This window comes from Vidua chalybeata, chromosome 20 (assembly GCF_026979565.1).
Source record: "Vidua chalybeata isolate OUT-0048 chromosome 20, bVidCha1 merged haplotype, whole genome shotgun sequence".
In the NCBI taxonomy this organism is placed as follows: domain Eukaryota; kingdom Metazoa; phylum Chordata; class Aves; order Passeriformes; family Viduidae; genus Vidua; species Vidua chalybeata.
The window spans coordinates 5,349,144-5,367,517 of record NC_071549.1 but is presented as its reverse complement, the minus strand read 5'-3'; the positions used below and the strand labels follow the sequence as shown (position 1 = coordinate 5,367,517).

Genomic DNA, 18,374 nt, shown 5'->3' with positions numbered 1-18,374 from the left:
GGGCGGCAGTCTCGCGAGAGCGGCGGGCGGGGCCGCGCAGGCGCCGCGCGGGCTCTGGAGGTCGTTGGAGTCACCGCTCGCGCCGCCGCCGCCGCCGCTCGCGCCCGCCGTGCCCGCCATGCTGTCCCGCCTCAGCACCGCCACCGCCACCGCCCTGCGCCGCGGCATCGCCACCTCCGCACAGGTACAGCGCCCGCAAGCCGGCACCGCGCCTCGGCGCCAGGCCCCGCGCTTCCCCCTCCGTTCTGGCGCTGCTGCGGAGCTCGGGGGGAAGGCGGGGAGGAGCCCCGGTGCTGCTCGGCGAAGGGGCTGTGGAGCACAGGCGCTGCCCGGTGAAGGGGTGCAGGGCGGGGATGCAGGCCTGGCTGTTCTCCGTTCTGGGCCTGCAGGGCCGGCATTGGACACAGTTCCTGCTGCGGGGCTCGGGGGGAACGCAGGCCCTCGGTGAGGGGGCTGCGGGGTCGGGAAGCAGCCCCGGTGCTCCTCGGCTGTGGAACCCTGAGTCTCCTCGGTGAGGGACTGCGGGGGCTCCGGGGAGCCCGGACCCCTCCTCGGAGCGGGGCTCGGGGGGAGCCCGGACCCCTCCTCGGAGCGGGGCTGCGGGGCTCGGGGGGGAGCCCGGGGAGGGCTCCATGTCCCCACTGAGGGGCTGCGGGTCCGGGAAGGAGCCCGGGGCCTCCATGAGGGGACTGCGGAGCCCGGGAGCTCCGCAGTGAGGGGGCTGCAGGGCTCGGGCGTAGCCTGGAACTCCTCGGAGCGGCGCTGGGAGCGTGTGACGGTGCCTGAGGCGGGGAGGGGGCGCGGGGAGGTTGCGGAGCGTGGCTCGGGGGTCTCGGTGCTGGGTGTGCCGGGCTGGGCCCGGTGGCAGCACCGTGGCCCTGCGGGTCTCGGCCCAGCAGCTCCCACCCTGCTGCAGCCAGGCTGCGAGTGCGATAATCCTGTATGAACTTCCTCTCTCTGACGGTGTGCAGAGGGTGATGGGTTTGCTGCTTCCTCCTTCTAGTGCAAAAATGCCCCTGCGTTCGGGAGGTGTTAAGAACTAAAGCTGGTGGTTGGTTTAGCAGTAATCCTTCGTGTGCCAAAATCCACTGTGCTGGCTCCAGACCACTGCTGCTGTGGCTGCACGGGTAGAGACTGACCTCTATCCAGTGTTAACAGGCCGGGTGGGATGTAAAAGACTGATTATTGCAGCTGTAAATATGTGTTGTATAGGAGAACCTTGTCTAAGTCTTTTCATGGAAACTGTATTTATTAGCAGTGAGATTTTGACCCCACGGTGTCAGCTCGGTCACAGATGGGGCTCAGCAGTGACTCACTCCAGACTTTGCTTCCTCTTATAGAATTTTATGCAAAATTATATTCGTTACCATAGCAAGAAAACTGGGCTGAGGTTTATCTGGTCCAGTTCTTGGGTAGATTATTTCCTGTCATAGCACAGTAATTAAGCTGTTGGTGAGGGGACATGGAGCTATTATGGCTTTTATCTGGTAAGATTGTGATAAAGAATGGATTTCTCAGCAGTAATTGCTTATTACATCTCCACAGTAGTTTTCCATCACTTTGGCAGTGTTGCACTTTAAAGTTTTTCTGGCCCCTGGAAGGAGCTTTCCTCTTGTGGAGAAGCACTTTGCAAACAGGCATTGGTGAGAGAAATTACACCCTGCCAGTCAGTACCTGAGTGAGGATAAAATTGGTCCACGGGGCAACCAAGCAGAGTTGATTTTACTTGATTCTCAGCCACGTGATCAAAGCTGGAAAGTGTTGTCACTTAATATTCTCAGTCCTCAATCTGCAGCTGCTATTTTGGATTTATATCAGGTGTAAGCATTTTCTTCACATACATGTAGTGGTTATTACGTTTCTTATAGTCCATTAAATGTATTGATTGGCCAAATGGAAGGTGTATTTTTTTGATACTGGAAAAACTACAAACCAGATTGACTCTAAATCAGGCCTGGGCCCACAGAGTGGCAGGTATTAGTCTCAGGCAGGCATTTTTGTTGGGAGAAGGGTGATCCCTTGTGTTCCTTTGTCCTAGCCTTGCTTCCCTTTTGAGCTTCAGTTCACAGGTAACCATTTCCTCCAACCTGTCCTACCAATAAGCCTGAGGGATCTCTGGGGGCTGCTGTGAGGGTAATCTTCTGTAGGCTTAGACTATCTAGTTTGCACAGTGCTTGGTAAAAAAAAAATGAGAAGCAGAACTAAAAGCAAAGAAAGAGTGGTGAAATCCCCAAGGTCACTGCTGGGGGGTGACTGCCAGAACAGCTCTACAACGTGTTTGTTGTCTGTTTTGCACAGAACAATGCCAAGGTGGCAGTGCTGGGGGCCTCGGGGGGCATCGGGCAGCCCCTGTCCCTGCTGCTGAAGAACAGCCCTCTGGTGAGCAAGCTCAGCCTCTACGACATCGCTCACACTCCAGGCGTGGCAGCCGACCTCAGCCACATCGAGACCAAAGCCAATGTCAAAGGTACCCTGGGAATGGCCTCAGTTCCAAAGGGATCCTCCCAGAGGGGTGGCTCTGACCCTGAATGCCCATTGCTTGTGAGGGGAAAGCTTCACCCACAATCCTGAAGCCCAGTATCAATTTAAGTAGCTTTTTCCTCAAGAGGTGAAAGATTAATTAAGGTTTAGCTGATTAGATTGACGTGAATGGAGATAAATATGGGCTGTGGTTGCACTGTTGAAGGGAAATTTGTGACGTCTGGCAGGAAACATTCAGTGAAATTATCTCAGAGTGTTGAATTTAAAAGTTTGACTAAAAATGGGTTTAACATTCCCTGGATGTCCCCATGAAATCCATGTGCTTCTTCTCTCTTAGATTCTGATGAAATCAAAACTTAATCTGCTCATCTTTCTTTTATCTGAAGATCACCAAAAGGTGACATTTTACATGAATGTGCCAGTCTGCAGTTCTTTGGGGGCACTGACTCTAGTGCCAATGCTTTTGGAGAGTAAATAGACATAGCAGGAGGAACTAAGAGTTTGGAAACAGGTGAATGTGAGATTCTCACCACTCTCATTCTGTAAGTTTTGAAACAAGGATAAAACATCAAATGGTGTCCATCCATAATTGTGTTCCTTTGCTTTTCAACATTAAGTCTAAATTGAAGTTTAAAATTTTAAAAAATACTTGATGCCTCTGGGCATGATTTTATACTTCAAAGTGTCACCTATTTAATAACTGTCAAAACCATAATGCCTGAAAGTCTTCCATTTCAGGCTTCATGGGACCTGAGCAGTTGCCAGAATGCCTGAAGGGCTGTGATGTTGTTGTTATTCCAGCGGGAGTCCCAAGAAAACCAGGTAGGTTCTTTGTTGGAAGGCCCCAGGGCTGCTTTGAAGTGCATCTCTGCAGTTCTGCTGATCAGAGCAGAACTCTGAGGTGTAAGTGGTCTGTTCATGCCCCTGCCCCAGAGCTCCTTGTGGTATCAGGCAGCCCATTCAGCCTCTCTTACACTGTCCCTTCTGAAACGGGCTAAACTGATTTCTGGAGTTCCCACTCAGGCCTGAGCTGCAGAGGCTTTTCATGCAAGTGATCCTAAACCTCCCTTAGTGTTTCTTGTCCCAGATCAGTGCTCAAGGAATAAAAACTGGTTCTTTGTTTCATTTCTCAGCAGAAGAGAAATAACCCATTTTCTTTTGTGTCAGTTGTACAGCAACTTCTTGGGGCATCTCCAAAGAAATGCTGTTAAGCCTTCCTAGAATGTTTCTGACCTGCTCCATTTCCACTCTATTTTTCAATATCCTATTAGGAACATAACAAAATTCTAGACTTTAATGCCTAGCTCTTCCTAAATCTTCGTTTTTCATGGTTAAAGTAGTTGCTGCAATAGAAATGGGGGGTGGCACTTACACAACCAGCAATATTTTGCACACAGCAGTTGTCATTTAAACTGTAGTTGTGGAAGTGACTTAAAAGAGGGAGGAGAATTCATCCTGGGAGCAGTTGTGCAGCTCTGAGCACCACTGGTGTGGGTTGTGTGGTCACAGTGTTCTTCAGGCAGCCTCAGTGAAGTGGGTTCTGAAATGGACAGTTGGGCTGGTTGCTCCTGGAAAGGGCTGATCTCTTTATTGGTGAGAGGAGTTACCTGTGGAGCCAATTCATTAGTGCAAGTGGAGAATTTGTTCTTGATCTGTGAAACCAGAGGCTGATATGTGTCTGTGCAGAACAGAATATTGGATTTTGATTGGATTTTCTGCCTGTGATGGTAACTGTGGGTAACTTAGAATCCTGCCCTGGCTGTGTTTTAGGTATGACCCGTGACGATCTGTTCAACACCAATGCCAGCATTGTTGCCTCTTTGACAACTGCCTGTGCAAAACACTGTCCAGAAGCCATGATCTGTATTATTTCTAACCCAGTAAGTGTTTTCTGAAGACCTTGGAATGTAGAGGAAAAACCTCACCAAATTCAGACTGAGTATACCAAATACTAGAGTAATCCAAATTCTTACTAATTTTGACCAGTATCTTTAAAGTCTGCGGTGTATTTGCAGAAAAGCCTGGTTCTACTAACCCATTTTTCTTGGCTGTATTTAATTCAGAGAAAACTTGGATGTAAAAGTGCTTAATATCTCCAAGTCTCTGTGACTGGTTATAATGCAAGCTGGTGTATTAGCTGGGATAAAAACCTTAGCTCACTAAGGGAGGAGCCTTTGTAATGGAAATGAGCAAATTTATTGTCTTAATGGTTATTTAAAATTAATGATTTTTATTCCTGCCTGACTCTAAATTGCTCTTCAATTTAGACATTAAGGTAATTGGCTACAGTTGATTCCAAATTGGAAGTATAGTTCAGGTGGTTAATTGGCCTGTTAAGTTCATGAATTGTCTTCGTTATTAAACTGCTTTTAATCAGTGCTTGCCTCTTCTTGCTTGTAGGTAAATTCAACCATCCCAATAACTTCAGAAGTCTTCAAGAAGCACGGTGTGTATAATCCCAACAAAATCTTTGGTGTTACAACACTGGACATCGTCAGAGCGAATACTTTTGTGGCTGAACTAAAGGCAGGTCATGGTTACATGCAGGGGGAGGGATACTGCCTGCTTTGATCATCAATCTATAAAGAAGTGCTTCCAAAATCACTGCAGAGAGCCAAAGGAGCTCAGATTTCTGTGCAGCTAGAGGCAAAGGCAATGATTCCCTGTCTCCCTTATTTAGAGGAGCCTGAAGATAAGGTTTCTTGCAAAATGTGTTTCAAGAGACTTTGACCTTTCCTTTTCATAGCTGTGCCCTGCAAGTGAGCTACGTGTTGGCCTTAATTCCTTTGGCATTCCCAAGCCTGCCATGCAACCAGAGGAGAGGCTTGAGTTGTGGTGTGTGTTTGCAAGTCAAACTCTGTGCTGTGTGTCACAGGATACTCTGCAAAGTATCAGGAGCTGTAGCAGGTTACTGCTCTTAATAGCCCTGGTGGTGTTTATGTTGTGCTGCTCTTTATCCAGCCCTGCAGTAATAATATCCTGTGACTGTATGAAGTGATCAGAGTAACCCAGAGTTCCGCTCCGTAGATGTGGCTTTGTCCCTGGAATGCAGCTGCCTCTGGAACTCCTGCCCTGCGTGTCCTGATACCCAGGGCAGAGAGTGAAGTCACTTGTTTTTCTTGCTCGTGTGCTTCAGAAGCTGGAAAGTTTCATGTTTCCTTTAGGGCTTGGATCCAGCTCGAGTAACTGTTCCGGTTATTGGTGGCCATGCTGGGAAGACCATCATCCCTCTGATCTCCCAGGTGAGTCAGGGTGACAGGTGTGTGTGGCAGCACACTCATCAGCATGTTAGGGTTGATATGAAGTGCTTCTGTGATGGCAGGAAATGTGCTAGGATAGGGCACAGAGAGTCTTCCCTGCTCTCATGGCTGCTTTCCTTCTGGGATGGGATGCAGGATGGGATGGAAGGCAACAATCTAAATCTGACCCCCTCTGGGCAGAAATTCCAGTTTTCCTCTAAAGGAGTTTGGGATAAGAACTGAGGGGTAGTGTGGGTGTTTAGGTGTCCTGGCACTGTTTGTGACAGGTATCTCATGACAGGAATACCTGGCTTCAGGAGAAAAATTGAATTGATTTTGCCATGATGGACTGGAAACCCTGCTTGAAGCACAAGCATTGACAGGCACAGCTCAGGCTGTGCAGGGAGGCCTGTTCCAGCCATGACTGGCAGTCTGGCCCTTCAGCCAGGCTGAAATGCAGTTCTAAAGCAGGTGCAGTCTCGTGGGGAGATGCTGGGATGTGGCCAAGGAGCACTCTAACAAAGGGAGAAAAGCTGTGCCCTAAGTGGGGAATAAAGTATCCTTTACAGAAGGATTTTCTTGGGAATAAGAGCAAGGGCTTTGGAGCAGCTGAATGCAGAGTGGTGCTTTAGTTAAACAGTCCATTGGGACAGACACAACTGTGCTTAAGCTACTGGTGTAGCTGTATCTGAAGGTTCAGTGATTTCCTGAATACTGCTGGGAAACTGGATCTTTCATAAGGCTCAACTTCCATAATGCCACAGTGACCCAAATATTTACAAGATGACTTTCTGAAATTCCTAATGCTTGGAGGGTATCTGTAGTGTACAGGGCTACACAGTAATGAGGAGCCATGGCAAGCCCTGGTTTGGCTGTGAAGCTGTGGTTTGTCCCTGAGGAAGCTGGGCATGGCTGGGTTCCTGTTCCTGGCCATGCAGTAACCCCAGCTCTGATGACTTTTGCTGTTGGTCAGTGTAACACAAGCTGTGAGCTGGGGAAACCCATTTTGCCCAATTGAGAGCTGTTGTTAACAACTGCAATGGTACAAAAAGTATTGTGTGCTTTATGCTGAATCTGAAGGGGTTCTGGTATTGGTATTAACTTCTTTTTTCCCATCCAGTGCACACCAAAAGTGGAGTTTCCTCAGGATCAGCTGGAGAAGCTTACAGCAAGAATTCAAGAAGCTGGGACTGAAGTTGTCCAAGCTAAAGCAGGAGCAGGTGGGTTCTTGAGTAAAGCTCCCAAGTAATTCTTGTTGTCTGTCTGTAGGGCTGCACTCCTCTGCAGCTTAATCTTATTTACAGGCTATGAACTGCTGGTTGTCAGTCTCACTGCTCTTCTCTGTCAGCTGCTGCCTGGGCTGTGCTACTAGAAACAGCTCAGTATGTAAGACTAAATATTATCTGATCCCACACCACCTATGGCGTTGAAAGAATCTTTTCTGTCAAATTAAGCTGTTTCTTTTATAAATCTGGTTAATTAGATACATGTAGCTGGCCAGAAGCTGCTGCTTTATCTAACTGGCCATGAGCTTGAAGTCAATGACACTGCATTATTGCTGCTCTGACAACACACTGGTATGGAAACCTTTGATGCTAAAGGAAGGATCAAATTTCAATGTGATCTGTTCTGAAAGTGGTTTAACTCTTCCAGGATCTGCCACCTTGTCTATGGCCTATGCTGGTGCTCGGTTTGTGTTCTCCCTGTTGGATGCCATGAGTGGAAAGCAGGGGGTTGTTGAATGTGCCTTTGTTCGATCGGACGTGACAGAGGTCCCATACTTCTCTACACCGCTGCAACTGGGGGTATGTACTAATACAGCCTTACAAACAGCAGCTATGGTTGTGTCATGTGGGTTTTACTCAGTGGTTTCAGTTTAGCTGAGTGCCTGCTATTGCTGGAGTTAACAGCTGAGTGTGTCTTTAAGAATCTGCAGTGTTTGGATGTGGTACTTAGGCACATAGCTCAGCTTGACAAGGATGCAGCTGCTTTTATCTGCTCTTGGACTGCAGGTCACTGAGTAACCAGAGGTTCAGACTTGGCTTAAGAGGTCACATTTGCCTCAAGTCAGGCCTGTTTACTCTGGGCTTTCATATGATTAAACAGAGTCAGCAATCCTGTCTCCTCAGCTTGATCTGCTACAAGCAAATCCTCAGAAACTGAGGCACATGGGGATCTACAGCATGGATTAGGATTAATAGCTTTTTTTCAGGACCTCTGCTGAACTCTGAAAGCAGTGCTCCTTTTGTCACCCATACCCTGGGGGAGTGGAAAGCTGATGCTGCAGCCTTGTCATGGCTGCTGGGCTGCAAAGGGTGGTGTTTGCTGTCTTAAGGGCAGGCTGGTGAGGGGATGGAAGCAGGGGGATATTAAGGGGGAATGTCAACATCTTGAACACCTGGGAGTGCCACTCTGAGGCCGTTTGAGATGGCAAGCAGAGGGCATTCACCAGAGGAGATCCTCTTGCCAGATGGCGGGTGTGGAGTTAGGAAGGATCAGTTGGTGTCAGTCTCCTCTTGAAGGAGCTGCTGGGTTGGCTTCTGGTTTCACACGTGTGAACGAGAAGTGAATGAGAAGTTAGTGAGGGCTCTAGAAGTTGCCACAGATTGTAAGAGGCTTCTTTCCAGGAAGCACAGGGTTGGCAGACTAGAGATGACACAGGTGCCAGGCTGGGTCTCTGTCTCAGCTGGGTAATACTTAGTCAGAGCTGTTAAGCTACTCTTTAGGTCATTCAATGAATGGTTAATCCTTAAATCCTCTTTCCCCTCAGAAAAAAGGAATTGAGAAGAACCTAGGCCTTGGCAAGCTCTCCCCCTTTGAAGAGAAGATGGTTGCTGCGGCCATGTCTGAGCTGAAGGGTTCTATTAAGAAAGGAGAGGAATTTGCAAAGAACTTCAAGTGAAGACTTGATAACAGAGAGGAATTAACTTCCTTAATTTATTAAGGCATCATGTCACTTTTCGACTTCTGATTCAAAGCTCATGCTTTGGTTGAAGTCAGTCTGTATTACCTTGATGCTTGTTGCCAGTGCAGAGTCTAATCATCAATAAAACAGCCTCATTTTTTCAGTGTACCATGTGGAGTTGTCCTGATGTGCTTGTCCTTTGGAAGGTGGAGGCTGTAGGTCTCCGAGAGGGGATTGGTTTCAGCAGGGATGAAATAACCTTGGAAAGGGGAGGGAACTGATTACTCCCAACTCTGCTGCTGCCTGGGTTTGGGCTCCTTGTTCAGCACAGCCGCTGGGAACCAGGTGTGACCAGATCAAGATGGGTATAGGGGCTGCACAAGGGAAAACTGAGTGAAATGATCCAAAAGGTGTTTTTTCAGGAGGTGGCATTACCTCTGTTACCTTGTGTTACCTAAATCTCTTATGTAATTTGATTTTAAAGGAGTTAGTGAAAGAGCACAGCGCTTGAAATGTCAGTCCTGCACTAAGACAATAATTAAACTGCTGAGAGCCACTTCTTTCTAGTTAGGAACAAAAGCCTTGATTTAGCATCTCCATAAATTTCCCTTACATTCATCCTCTTGTGAATATAAAAATAAATGTCTGCAAGAAGATGGTGATGACGAGTTCTGTTGCTGACTTCTTTGAAGGTAAGCTTTAATGAAGGAAGCTATTAATTCACTCTTCCTCCGTGCTCTGCGCTGCTTACGCTGTTGCTTTGAATTGCTCTCATCCGTGTAGGTTGAATTCTAAGTTGAACAGACTTTATTTTGATGAGTGAAGGAAAAGCCAAAGCCCAGCACCTCTGGAGGAACTGAGGTGACTGTTGGTTTGAGCCAGAGAACATGGGGTAGTTGCTTACAAGATACCTAAAAGTCATAGATACTTTCTGATCACTGCCTTTTATCTTTCTCCCATGTGTATTTTTTGTCTGAGCTCTCTTAACTGGGTTTTATTTTTTTGATTTTAATTAGTTCATCATTCTGTACCAGATCACACAGTTGTGACTATCGTAGATGCATGGAGAATAATGTGCCTGGTTCTTTTCCTGCCCTGTGGAAGATGTGGACAAAGAGGGCAGCAAGCACAGTCCTTGTCACTCCTCTGCAGAAATCCAGCGTGTTAAAAGCTTGATTTCTTTACAGGAATAGTAATGAAATAGAAGCGTTGGCAGTCATTACTCAGCAGGCTTGGAACAAAGTGATTATTAGGTGGTATTAATAGAATTAAAGATCGTGTTGGAGGGGGCAGGGGAGGATGTCGGAACTGGAGGACACTGAGGAGGAGTGACAGGCCAGACCTGGTAAATGTGGCAGAGAATGTTCCAAACAATAAATGGAAAGCATGTGGCAGACTGTTCTAACTGGGTCTAGGGGTCTTGCAGGCCTGTCAGCAATTTCAAACCTGAAATAGGCAGCACAGAGTGTTAAAAACGGTGTGTGTGCCCCTGCAGAGGTGTGTGTCCAGCCTGGGTGCCCAGGTGGTCCAGGGCCACTGCTCCACGAGGCCGCAGGGAACGCCTTGCCTTGCAACCAGCAGGACAGGAACACACATTTGTTCCAGTCCTGCTATTTTTAATACAGCAGATAGAGCAGATTTCTGAGCATTGGAGACTCTTCAGAACTTGAGGTTCATCGTGTGGCTTAGGTTATTCAATCTTTTCTTGTGTCAGCAGTCCAAACCCAGCAAAGTCTGAGGGAATTGCTTGGACAAGCAGAAAGCTTTGCTTGTACCAGTAGGGACTCGGGGGCAGCATGGGCAAGTGGAGCTGAGGTGGAAGAGGATTATGTCTCAGCACCTGCTGATTTTTACGTTCTCCAAGGTCTCCTTCAAATCTCCTGAATGTAAACAAAGTCCCTGCACTGTCTGGATTTTGGGGTTGTTTCTTCTCCCCAATCCCTTGCTGCATTTTTGGAGTTGCAGCTATTCCTTGTGCTGGAGATCTGCTCCCTTTTTGGAAAGGACAGGGGACACCCTTTTGTGGCTTTCTGCCATGAAGTCAGAGGCCAGAAGGACACTGGCTAAAGGTGAGAAACGGGCTTGTGTCAGTGTTCCCTGCTCAGTCACTGTGCTGTCCCCGTGGCTGAGCAGTGCTGTGGTGGGTAACAATCCCTCTGGAGACTGGAGATGGTTTGTAAAGGTGTGGGTCATCCCACCGCTTCTCTCTGAGCAGATTCCCTGGAGGAGGAAGGGATCTGGGGCATATCCCTCCCTGGGAGGAGTAGGGATCAGCTGGGTGTACCCAGATAGGCCAAGACTCTGTCCTGGAAGTTGTTTCCTGGTGCTGTGGCTCTGAGCCACAAGACCTTCATCCTCTCTCCTCGAAGTTCTGCAGCGGGGCTGCCCTGCTGAGTCACAGCACTCATTCCAGTGCTGGCAACCTTTGTGTTAACCTCCTGTGGAAGGGAGTGACCAGGTCTGGAGGAGGTGAGAAACCTGCCCTGTGCAGGTCTCTTGGGTTTCATCCTTTTTACTGAGCAGACTTTTGCCTTGATGGTCTCTAAGCACTTCTTCCCCTGCAGCATCATTTCTGCACATGGAGCTGCCACCTCCTCGGGCAGCCCAGCCCTGCACCGGAGCACAGATGTCAAGATACAGAGGAGATGTGTGTGGAGAGTAATTAATAAAGATTCTCCAGATGGCCATATGTCAGGTCACTCGAGCCCACCTGCTGCTCCTGTCCTGCTGCAGCAGCATGTTAAATGCAGGAAAGGATAGAACAAGGAGAAAAGCAAATGCTGAATGGTGTAACTCAGACCTCATCCTGATCATCGTTGTCCTGGGGGGCTTCAGGTGGGATGGCAGGAGCAGGCTGGCAGACCTATGTCTGTTATTCCTGGGAAATCTGTTTTCCCTTCCTGGCTCTGTGCAAGGGCCAGTGCTTTGGTGTGGGGGTACAAACCTCCCACCCTGAGCCCCAGCTCACCCTGGGGGGCTCTGGGTGCTGAGAGCTGCCAGCAGCCACTTTCCTTGGGCTAAGGCTGGTACAGCTGTAGCAGGTGTGGCTGAGCCTAAGGACAATCCATGGCATTTTGATGATATTTAGGAGAAGCAGAAGACAGAACAACAGTTTAGTGCAGCCTCTGCCTTGCCAAAGCTGGCTGACTTCCCAGCTCCAGCAAAAGAGCAAGACTGGAAGGACTGAAGGGGCAGCTGGAGGTACTTCAGAAAGGTGCTGGGTAACTATTGCCCTCTCTCAGGAGCCCTCTCTGAAATTCACAATGTCCAGTGATTTCTCTGCACAAAAGCTGCCAGGACAGAGAGATGTTGCTGCCCTTTCCCTCCCTTGGGCAGCCCAGCATGTGCACCACCAACCCTGGGGTACCCTGTGCTCAGCCTCACATACTGGGGCTGGCAGTTCAGAGCAGGCAGCACATCCTCTGCCCAGGAATGGGGAAAGGAGAGGTGGAAATACACCCCGAGGATGGCTGGGTGTAGCTGGGGGCACAGGCAGATCTCCCCCACAGCCAGCTCAGCTTCCCCCTTTCCTCACAAGGCAAGGGCAAAGGGTTTTAACATGAGCAGGAGCATCACAAACCATCTGAGCTGCGGATTTGGCTTTGCACAGAGCTCTCCTCCTCCCCTGGCTCTCCCGCCTGGCCACAGGCAGTGTGAAATCACCACCTTTGCATTCCCTGCTCTTGACTTACTGCAATGCCTGAGAGCTCCCATTTCCCTCCTGGGTGCCTCAAAGCAGAGCTGGAGAGCGGCGCTGAGGCGGGAGGGTTTGTTTGCATTTACAGGGAAACCTGTTAATAAAGGAGACCAAAGGGACTGCTCTTTTCCTGGCTGTGGGAACAGATGGCTGGATAACGCAGTGCAATTAATATGCAGGGAGTCCTGCCGGGGCAGGGATTTGATTGCCTGTTAGGAGAGGTTAGCACGCTCAAGCTGAGCTCTGCCACCACACTGCCCGTCCCTGGCACCTGCTGCCTGCAGGGACTCTGTGGGACACTGGGACAGAGTGGATGCAGTCACAGATGAGACTGTGGGGCAGGATGCAGCTGGGGACTCCGGGACAGTGGCAGGTCTCTGCTTCTCCCATGCTGGGTGATGCTCTGGGAGGGTTTGCCCTTTGGGTTTGTAAAAGCAAAGGGTGGCTCTGGTGATGAATGACTGCTCAGTGATACTTCCAGGCCGGAAGGGCAACTCTGGATTGTGTTCTTTGTTCCTGGACTTGTTACCTCTGAGTAAGGAGGTGGCAAGGAAAGCAGCAGGCAGGAGCTCCTGGATGAGCTGAGGGAGGTGGGCACAGGAGGTGGACATCTCCTTGCTGCAGCACAGCACGGGTACAGAACATTTCCCAGGGCTTCAAAGAGTGACCCGATAAATCCACAGGGAAGAAAAACCCCTGCCAAGGGCTAGGAGGGTTAGGGAACCCTGAGGAAGCAGGAAACCCAGCAAACCCACCCCAGCACTGAGCTGGGCCACGTGGCCACATGGTCAAGCCCGAATCGATGGGAGCCTCCAGCCGCCGGGCCAGGATGGAACGGCCCAAGGTCACCCTGGGCACGTGTGGGGCTGTCCCTGTGCCCTGTCCCCATCCTATCCTGGGCTCTCACGGGATCGTGGTGCCCCAGCCCCTTCCCCTTCATACCTTCACTTCCCCCCCCCCCCCCCCCCCCCGCCCTTTTCGGGTATTTTCTTTCCCCCCCTGCCTCGTCGAGGTTGTTGAGCACCATGAAAGCCAGCGCCAGGCTTTGATCAGGGGCTCCTGCCTGTGCCGTGCCAGCAGCACGTTCCCGCACGGCACCGCCGCTCCCGGCCGCCCTTTCTTCTGCGTCAGGAGGAGGCTGCTGGAGATGTCGAACCTCAGCGCAAATCCTTGCAATTAGGCCTGTTCTGCTGCCTGCCTCGTTTGATCTCCTTTAATTATTTATCACCTTTTCTTTCTCCTCTTTCCTAAATCCTCGGTTTCTTTCAAGTGATGATTTCCCTCCTCTCCCCCCAGCCGTGGCCGGCTCTGCCTGTTTGCCTGCAATTACCGACCCTTCTGCTCCTTCCATCTCTCCCCTTTTGTTCTCCATCAGATCACTCCTCACTGCTCTCATGGCTTCACCCTGCCCGCCTGCCTGCCAGCTTTTTCCTCCTGCTTTTCTAGAATTTTTCCCACCTGGCTGGCTACTGCCTCTCTCCATCCCATTCCAGGTGTGGTTCTGGCTGTGTTTGCTGCCCGTGCCAGGGCTCCTGCGCCCCGGGCTGGGCTATGCTCCATCTCCCACTGCTGTTCTCCCGGGCTGCTGGTCAAACCATGCAGTGGTCCTGCTACAAAGCCCTGGCTCCTGACCAAAACCAGGAAGCCCCATGGGGCTCCTGTCCTTGCCATGCCAGGGTCTCCCTGTGCTGCTTTTTCATCCCTCGTTTCTTTGTTTCCCAGGACCTGATGCATTATTCAGCGCCGCGGACGCCGCGGGGTGTTGGGAAGATAACGGTGCTGCAAAGGGCATGGGCTCACCCTGGCGATGCTGGGTTTTCCTGTCATGGGCTGATTTCCCCCTCCAGCGTTAAACCAGGAATAGTCCTGACCATGCAGGAGGTGTCACCTCCTCCTAGGAGGTGACATCTGCTGTCAGCCCTGGGGGGGACACGGCAGGGACAAGGGTAGGAGCAGGGGGAGGCAGCAGTGGCCCTGGCTGCGCTCCAGGGGCTGCACCTCCCAAATCCAGCCCCATGGCTTGGCTGGAGTTTAATAGAGATGCAGGTCCAACACATGGCCACTTGTTTCTGTAGTCCTGACATGAATAATGGATGCAGGATGCAGGTTTTGCTCGGCAGATGTAGCAAACAACCCCAAACTGTTGTTTAATGCTTGTGGAAACAGGATGCTCGTGCCCTCCAACCCTGTTTGCATCTGGGCATGTGCACCCCCAGCTGGACCTGTCCCCACGGCTGCTGCCACCTCAGCCTGTGCACAGGGACGGGGAGGAAGGTGAGGGATGGAGGGATTTTGGGCTGGTTCCCATTTTGGTTCCTGGGTCTGTCCTCCCTCAGGAAAAAGCATCACCCAGCTGCCACCAGCTGTGGGGACATCCCCACCCACCAGGACAGGCCTCTCCAGCCTTGGCTGCCCGCAGGAAAGCTCCCTTTAGACCCCATCTCTGACTTCCCATCCCTGTCTCTGCAGAAACTCCCTTCCAAATCCTGCTCTGAAGCCAAATCCCCCATGGAGTGATGGCCAGGTGCTTTTGTTGGGCTCTGCTTCGGAAGCTGCAGCCAAATTCAGGAGGGAGCTGTGGTCACAGGGGATGCAGAGCCCAGACAGTGCAGGGGAAACTGAGCCAGGGGTGGGACCAGGTGCCCCCAGCCAGATGTGTTTGGTGTCCCTGGCCGAGCAGCCAGGGTGAAATCAGAGTGTTTTGGGAAGATAAACCCTGGCCATGACCACACTGGGCAGTTTTGAGGTGGTTTAGGGGAGGTTTGGGAGCTTTCCCTCTTCTCTGGTTTCACCATTTCCTGCTTGCTGAGGAGGGCAAGTGCTTGGCATCACTGAAGGAAATGAAAATTAATTATGGGCTCATTAACACGGACTCATTACCTGAGCTGCAGCACTGGGGAGTGTCCCCACTGGGGACCTGACACCTCCTGCATCACCACAACCCCCAGCCATCCCAAAGCCCCCACACCTGCCAGGGTAGGGGTGTTCCAGGCACTCCCAGGCAGCACTGGAGAATCAGCTGGGAACTGGGCAGGGCTGGGGACACTGGGCTGGTACTGGGGGACCTCTGGGGACATCATGGTGAGGAGGTGAAGGGTGGGATGAAATTCAGGGTGAAATATGGGATGGGATGTGATTCAGAGTAGGATATGAGATGGGATAGGGGGTGGAATATGGGATGAAATGCAGGGTGGGATACAGGATGGGGTTTAGGATGGGGTATGGGATGGGATGGAGGGTGGGATATTGAATGGGATGGGATATAGGGTGTGGTGTGGGATATGGGATGCAGTGTGGGATATGGGATGGGATACAGGGGGAGGAGCTCTGTGGAAGGATAGGGGGCTCTGTGCAGTGGGGAAGAGCTGTGGAGGGATGAAAAGGGCTGTGAAAGGACAGGGGGCTCTGTGTAAGGACAGGGCTCTGTAAGGACGGGCTCTGCAAGGACGGGCTCTGTGTAAGGACAGGGCTCTGTAAGGACGGGCTCTGTGTAAGGACGGGCTCTGTAAGGACGGGCTCTGTGTAAGGACGGGCTCTGTGTAAGGAAAGGGCTCCATGTAAGGACGGGCTCTGTAAGGACGGGCTCTGTAAGGACGGGCTCTGTAAGGACGGGCTCTGTAAGGACGGGCTCTGTGTAAGGACGGGCTCTGTGTAAGGACGGGCTCTGTAAGGACGGGCTCTGTGTAAGGACGGGCTCTGTGTAAGGACGGGCTCTGTGTGAGGACGGGCTCTGTAAGGACGGGCTCTGTAAGGACGGGCTCTGTGTAAGGACGGGCTCTGTTAGGACGGGCTCTGTGTAAGGACGGGCTCTGTAAGGACGGGCTCTGTGTGAGGACGGGCTCTGTGTAAGGACGGGCTCTGTAAGGACGGGCTCTGTAAGGACGGGCTCTGTGTAAGGACGGGCTCTGTGTGAGGACGGGCTCTGTGTGAGGACGGGCTCTGTGTAAGGACGGGCTCTGTAAGGACGGGCTCTGTTAGGACGGGCTCTGTAAGGACGGGCTCTGTGTAAGGACGGGCTCTGTGTGAGGACGGGCTCTGTGTAAGGACGGGCTCTGTTAGGACGGGCTCTGTAAGGACGGGCTCTGTTAGGACGGGCTCTGTGTAAGGACGGGCTCTGTTAGGACGGGCTCTGTGTAAGGACGGGCTCTGTAAGGACGGGCTCTGTAAGGACGGGCTCTGTGTAAGGACAGGGCTCTGTAAGGACGGGCTCTGTGTGAGGACAGGGCTCTGTAAGGACGGGCTCTGTGTAAGGACAGGGCTCTGTAAGGACGGGCTCTGTGTGAGGACAGGGCTCTGTAAGGACGGGCTCTGTGTGAGGACAGGGCTCTGTAAGGACGGGCTCTGTAAGGACGGGCTCTGTAAGGACGGGCTCTGTTAGGACGGGCTCTGTGTAAGGACGGGCTCTGTAAGGACGGGCTCTGTGTGAGGACGGGCTCTGTAAGGACGGGCTCTGTAAGGACGGGCTCTGTGTAAGGACGGGCTCTGTGTAAGGACGGGCTCTGTGTGAGGACGGGCTCTGTGTAAGGACGGGCTCTGTAAGGACGGGCTCTGTGTGAGGACGGGCTCTGTGTAAGGACGGGCTCTGTAAGGACGGGCTCTGTAAGGACGGGCTCTGTGTAAGGACGGGCTCTGTAAGGACGGGCTCTGTGTAAGGACGGGCTCTGTTAGGACGGGCTCTGTGTGAGGACGGGCTCTGTGTAAGGACGGGCTCTGTAAGGACGGGCTCTGTTAGGACGGGCTCTGTAAGGACGGGCTCTGTGTAAGGACGGGCTCTGTAAGGACGGGCTCTGTGTAAGGACGGGCTCTGTGTGAGGACGGGCTCTGTGTAAGGACGGGCTCTGTAAGGACGGGCTCTGTAAGGACGGGCTCTGTGTAAGGACGGGCTCTGTGTGAGGACGGGCTCTGTTAGGACGGGCTCTGTAAGGACGGGCTCTGTTAGGACGGGCTCTGTGTAAGGACGGGCTCTGTAAGGACGGGCTCTGTTAGGACGGGCTCTGTGTAAGGACGGGCTCTGTTAGGACGGGCTCTGTGTGAGGACGGGCTCTGTAAGGACGGGCTCTGTAAGGACGGGCTCTGTGTAAGGACGGGCTCTGTGTAAGGACGGGCTCTGTAAGGACGGGCTCTGTGTGAGGACGGGCTCTGTGTAAGGACGGGCTCTGTTAGGACGGGCTCTGTGTAAGGACGGGCTCTGTAAGGACGGGCTCTGTGTGAGGACGGGCTCTGTGTAAGGACGGGCTCTGTAAGGACGGGCTCTGTAAGGACGGGCTCTGTGTAAGGACGGGCTCTGTAAGGACGGGCTCTGTGTAAGGACGGGCTCTGTGTGAGGACGGGCTCTGTGTAAGGACGGGCTCTGTAAGGACGGGCTCTGTTAGGACGGGCTCTGTTAGGACGGGCTCTGTGTAAGGACGGGCTCTGTGTGAGGACGGGCTCTGTTAGGACGGGCTCTGTAAGGACGGGCTCTGTTAGGACGGGCTCTGTGTAAGGACGGGCTCTGTAAGGACGGGCTCTGTTAGGACGGGCTCTGTGTAAGGACGGGCTCTGTAAGGACGGGCTCTGTAAGGACGGGCTCTGTTAGGACGGGCTCTGTAAGGACGGGCTCTGTAAGGACGGGCTCTGTGTGAGGACGGGCTCTGTAAGGACGGGCTCTGTAAGGACGGGCTCTGTTAGGACGGGCTCTGTAAGGACGGGCTCTGTAAGGACGGGCTCTGTTAGGACGGGCTCTGTGTAAGGACGGGCTCTGTTAGGACGGGCTCTGTGTAAGGACGGGCTCTGTAAGGACGGGCTCTGTAAGGACGGGCTCTGTGTAAGGACGGGCTCTGTGTAAGGACGGGCTCTGTAAGGACGGGCTCTGTTAGGACGGGCTCTGTGTAAGGACGGGCTCTGTGTGAGGACGGGCTCTGTGTAAGGACGGGCTCTGTAAGGACGGGCTCTGTTAGGACGGGCTCTGTAAGGACGGGCTCTGTGTAAGGACGGGCTCTGTGTAAGGACGGGCTCTGTAAGGACGGGCTCTGTTAGGACGGGCTCTGTGTAAGGACGGCGGTCTCGCAGCAGC

General features: G+C 52.1%; 1 protein-coding gene across 1 annotated transcript; it reads left to right on the top strand.

Moving 5' to 3' along the window:
- The first annotated feature begins 31 nt into the window (after positions 1 to 31).
- MDH2 (malate dehydrogenase 2) lies at positions 32 to 8,793 on the top strand. Its single transcript, XM_053960813.1, has 9 exons — positions 32 to 184; positions 2,299 to 2,467; positions 3,220 to 3,303; positions 4,252 to 4,361; positions 4,882 to 5,007; positions 5,646 to 5,723; positions 6,841 to 6,940; positions 7,374 to 7,525; positions 8,491 to 8,793. The coding sequence occupies exons 1-9, from the start codon at positions 119 to 121 to the stop codon at positions 8,620 to 8,622; spliced, it is 1,017 nt and encodes a 338-aa protein (XP_053816788.1). The 5' UTR covers positions 32 to 118; the 3' UTR covers positions 8,623 to 8,793.
- Positions 8,794 to 18,374: the final 9,581 nt, after the last annotated feature.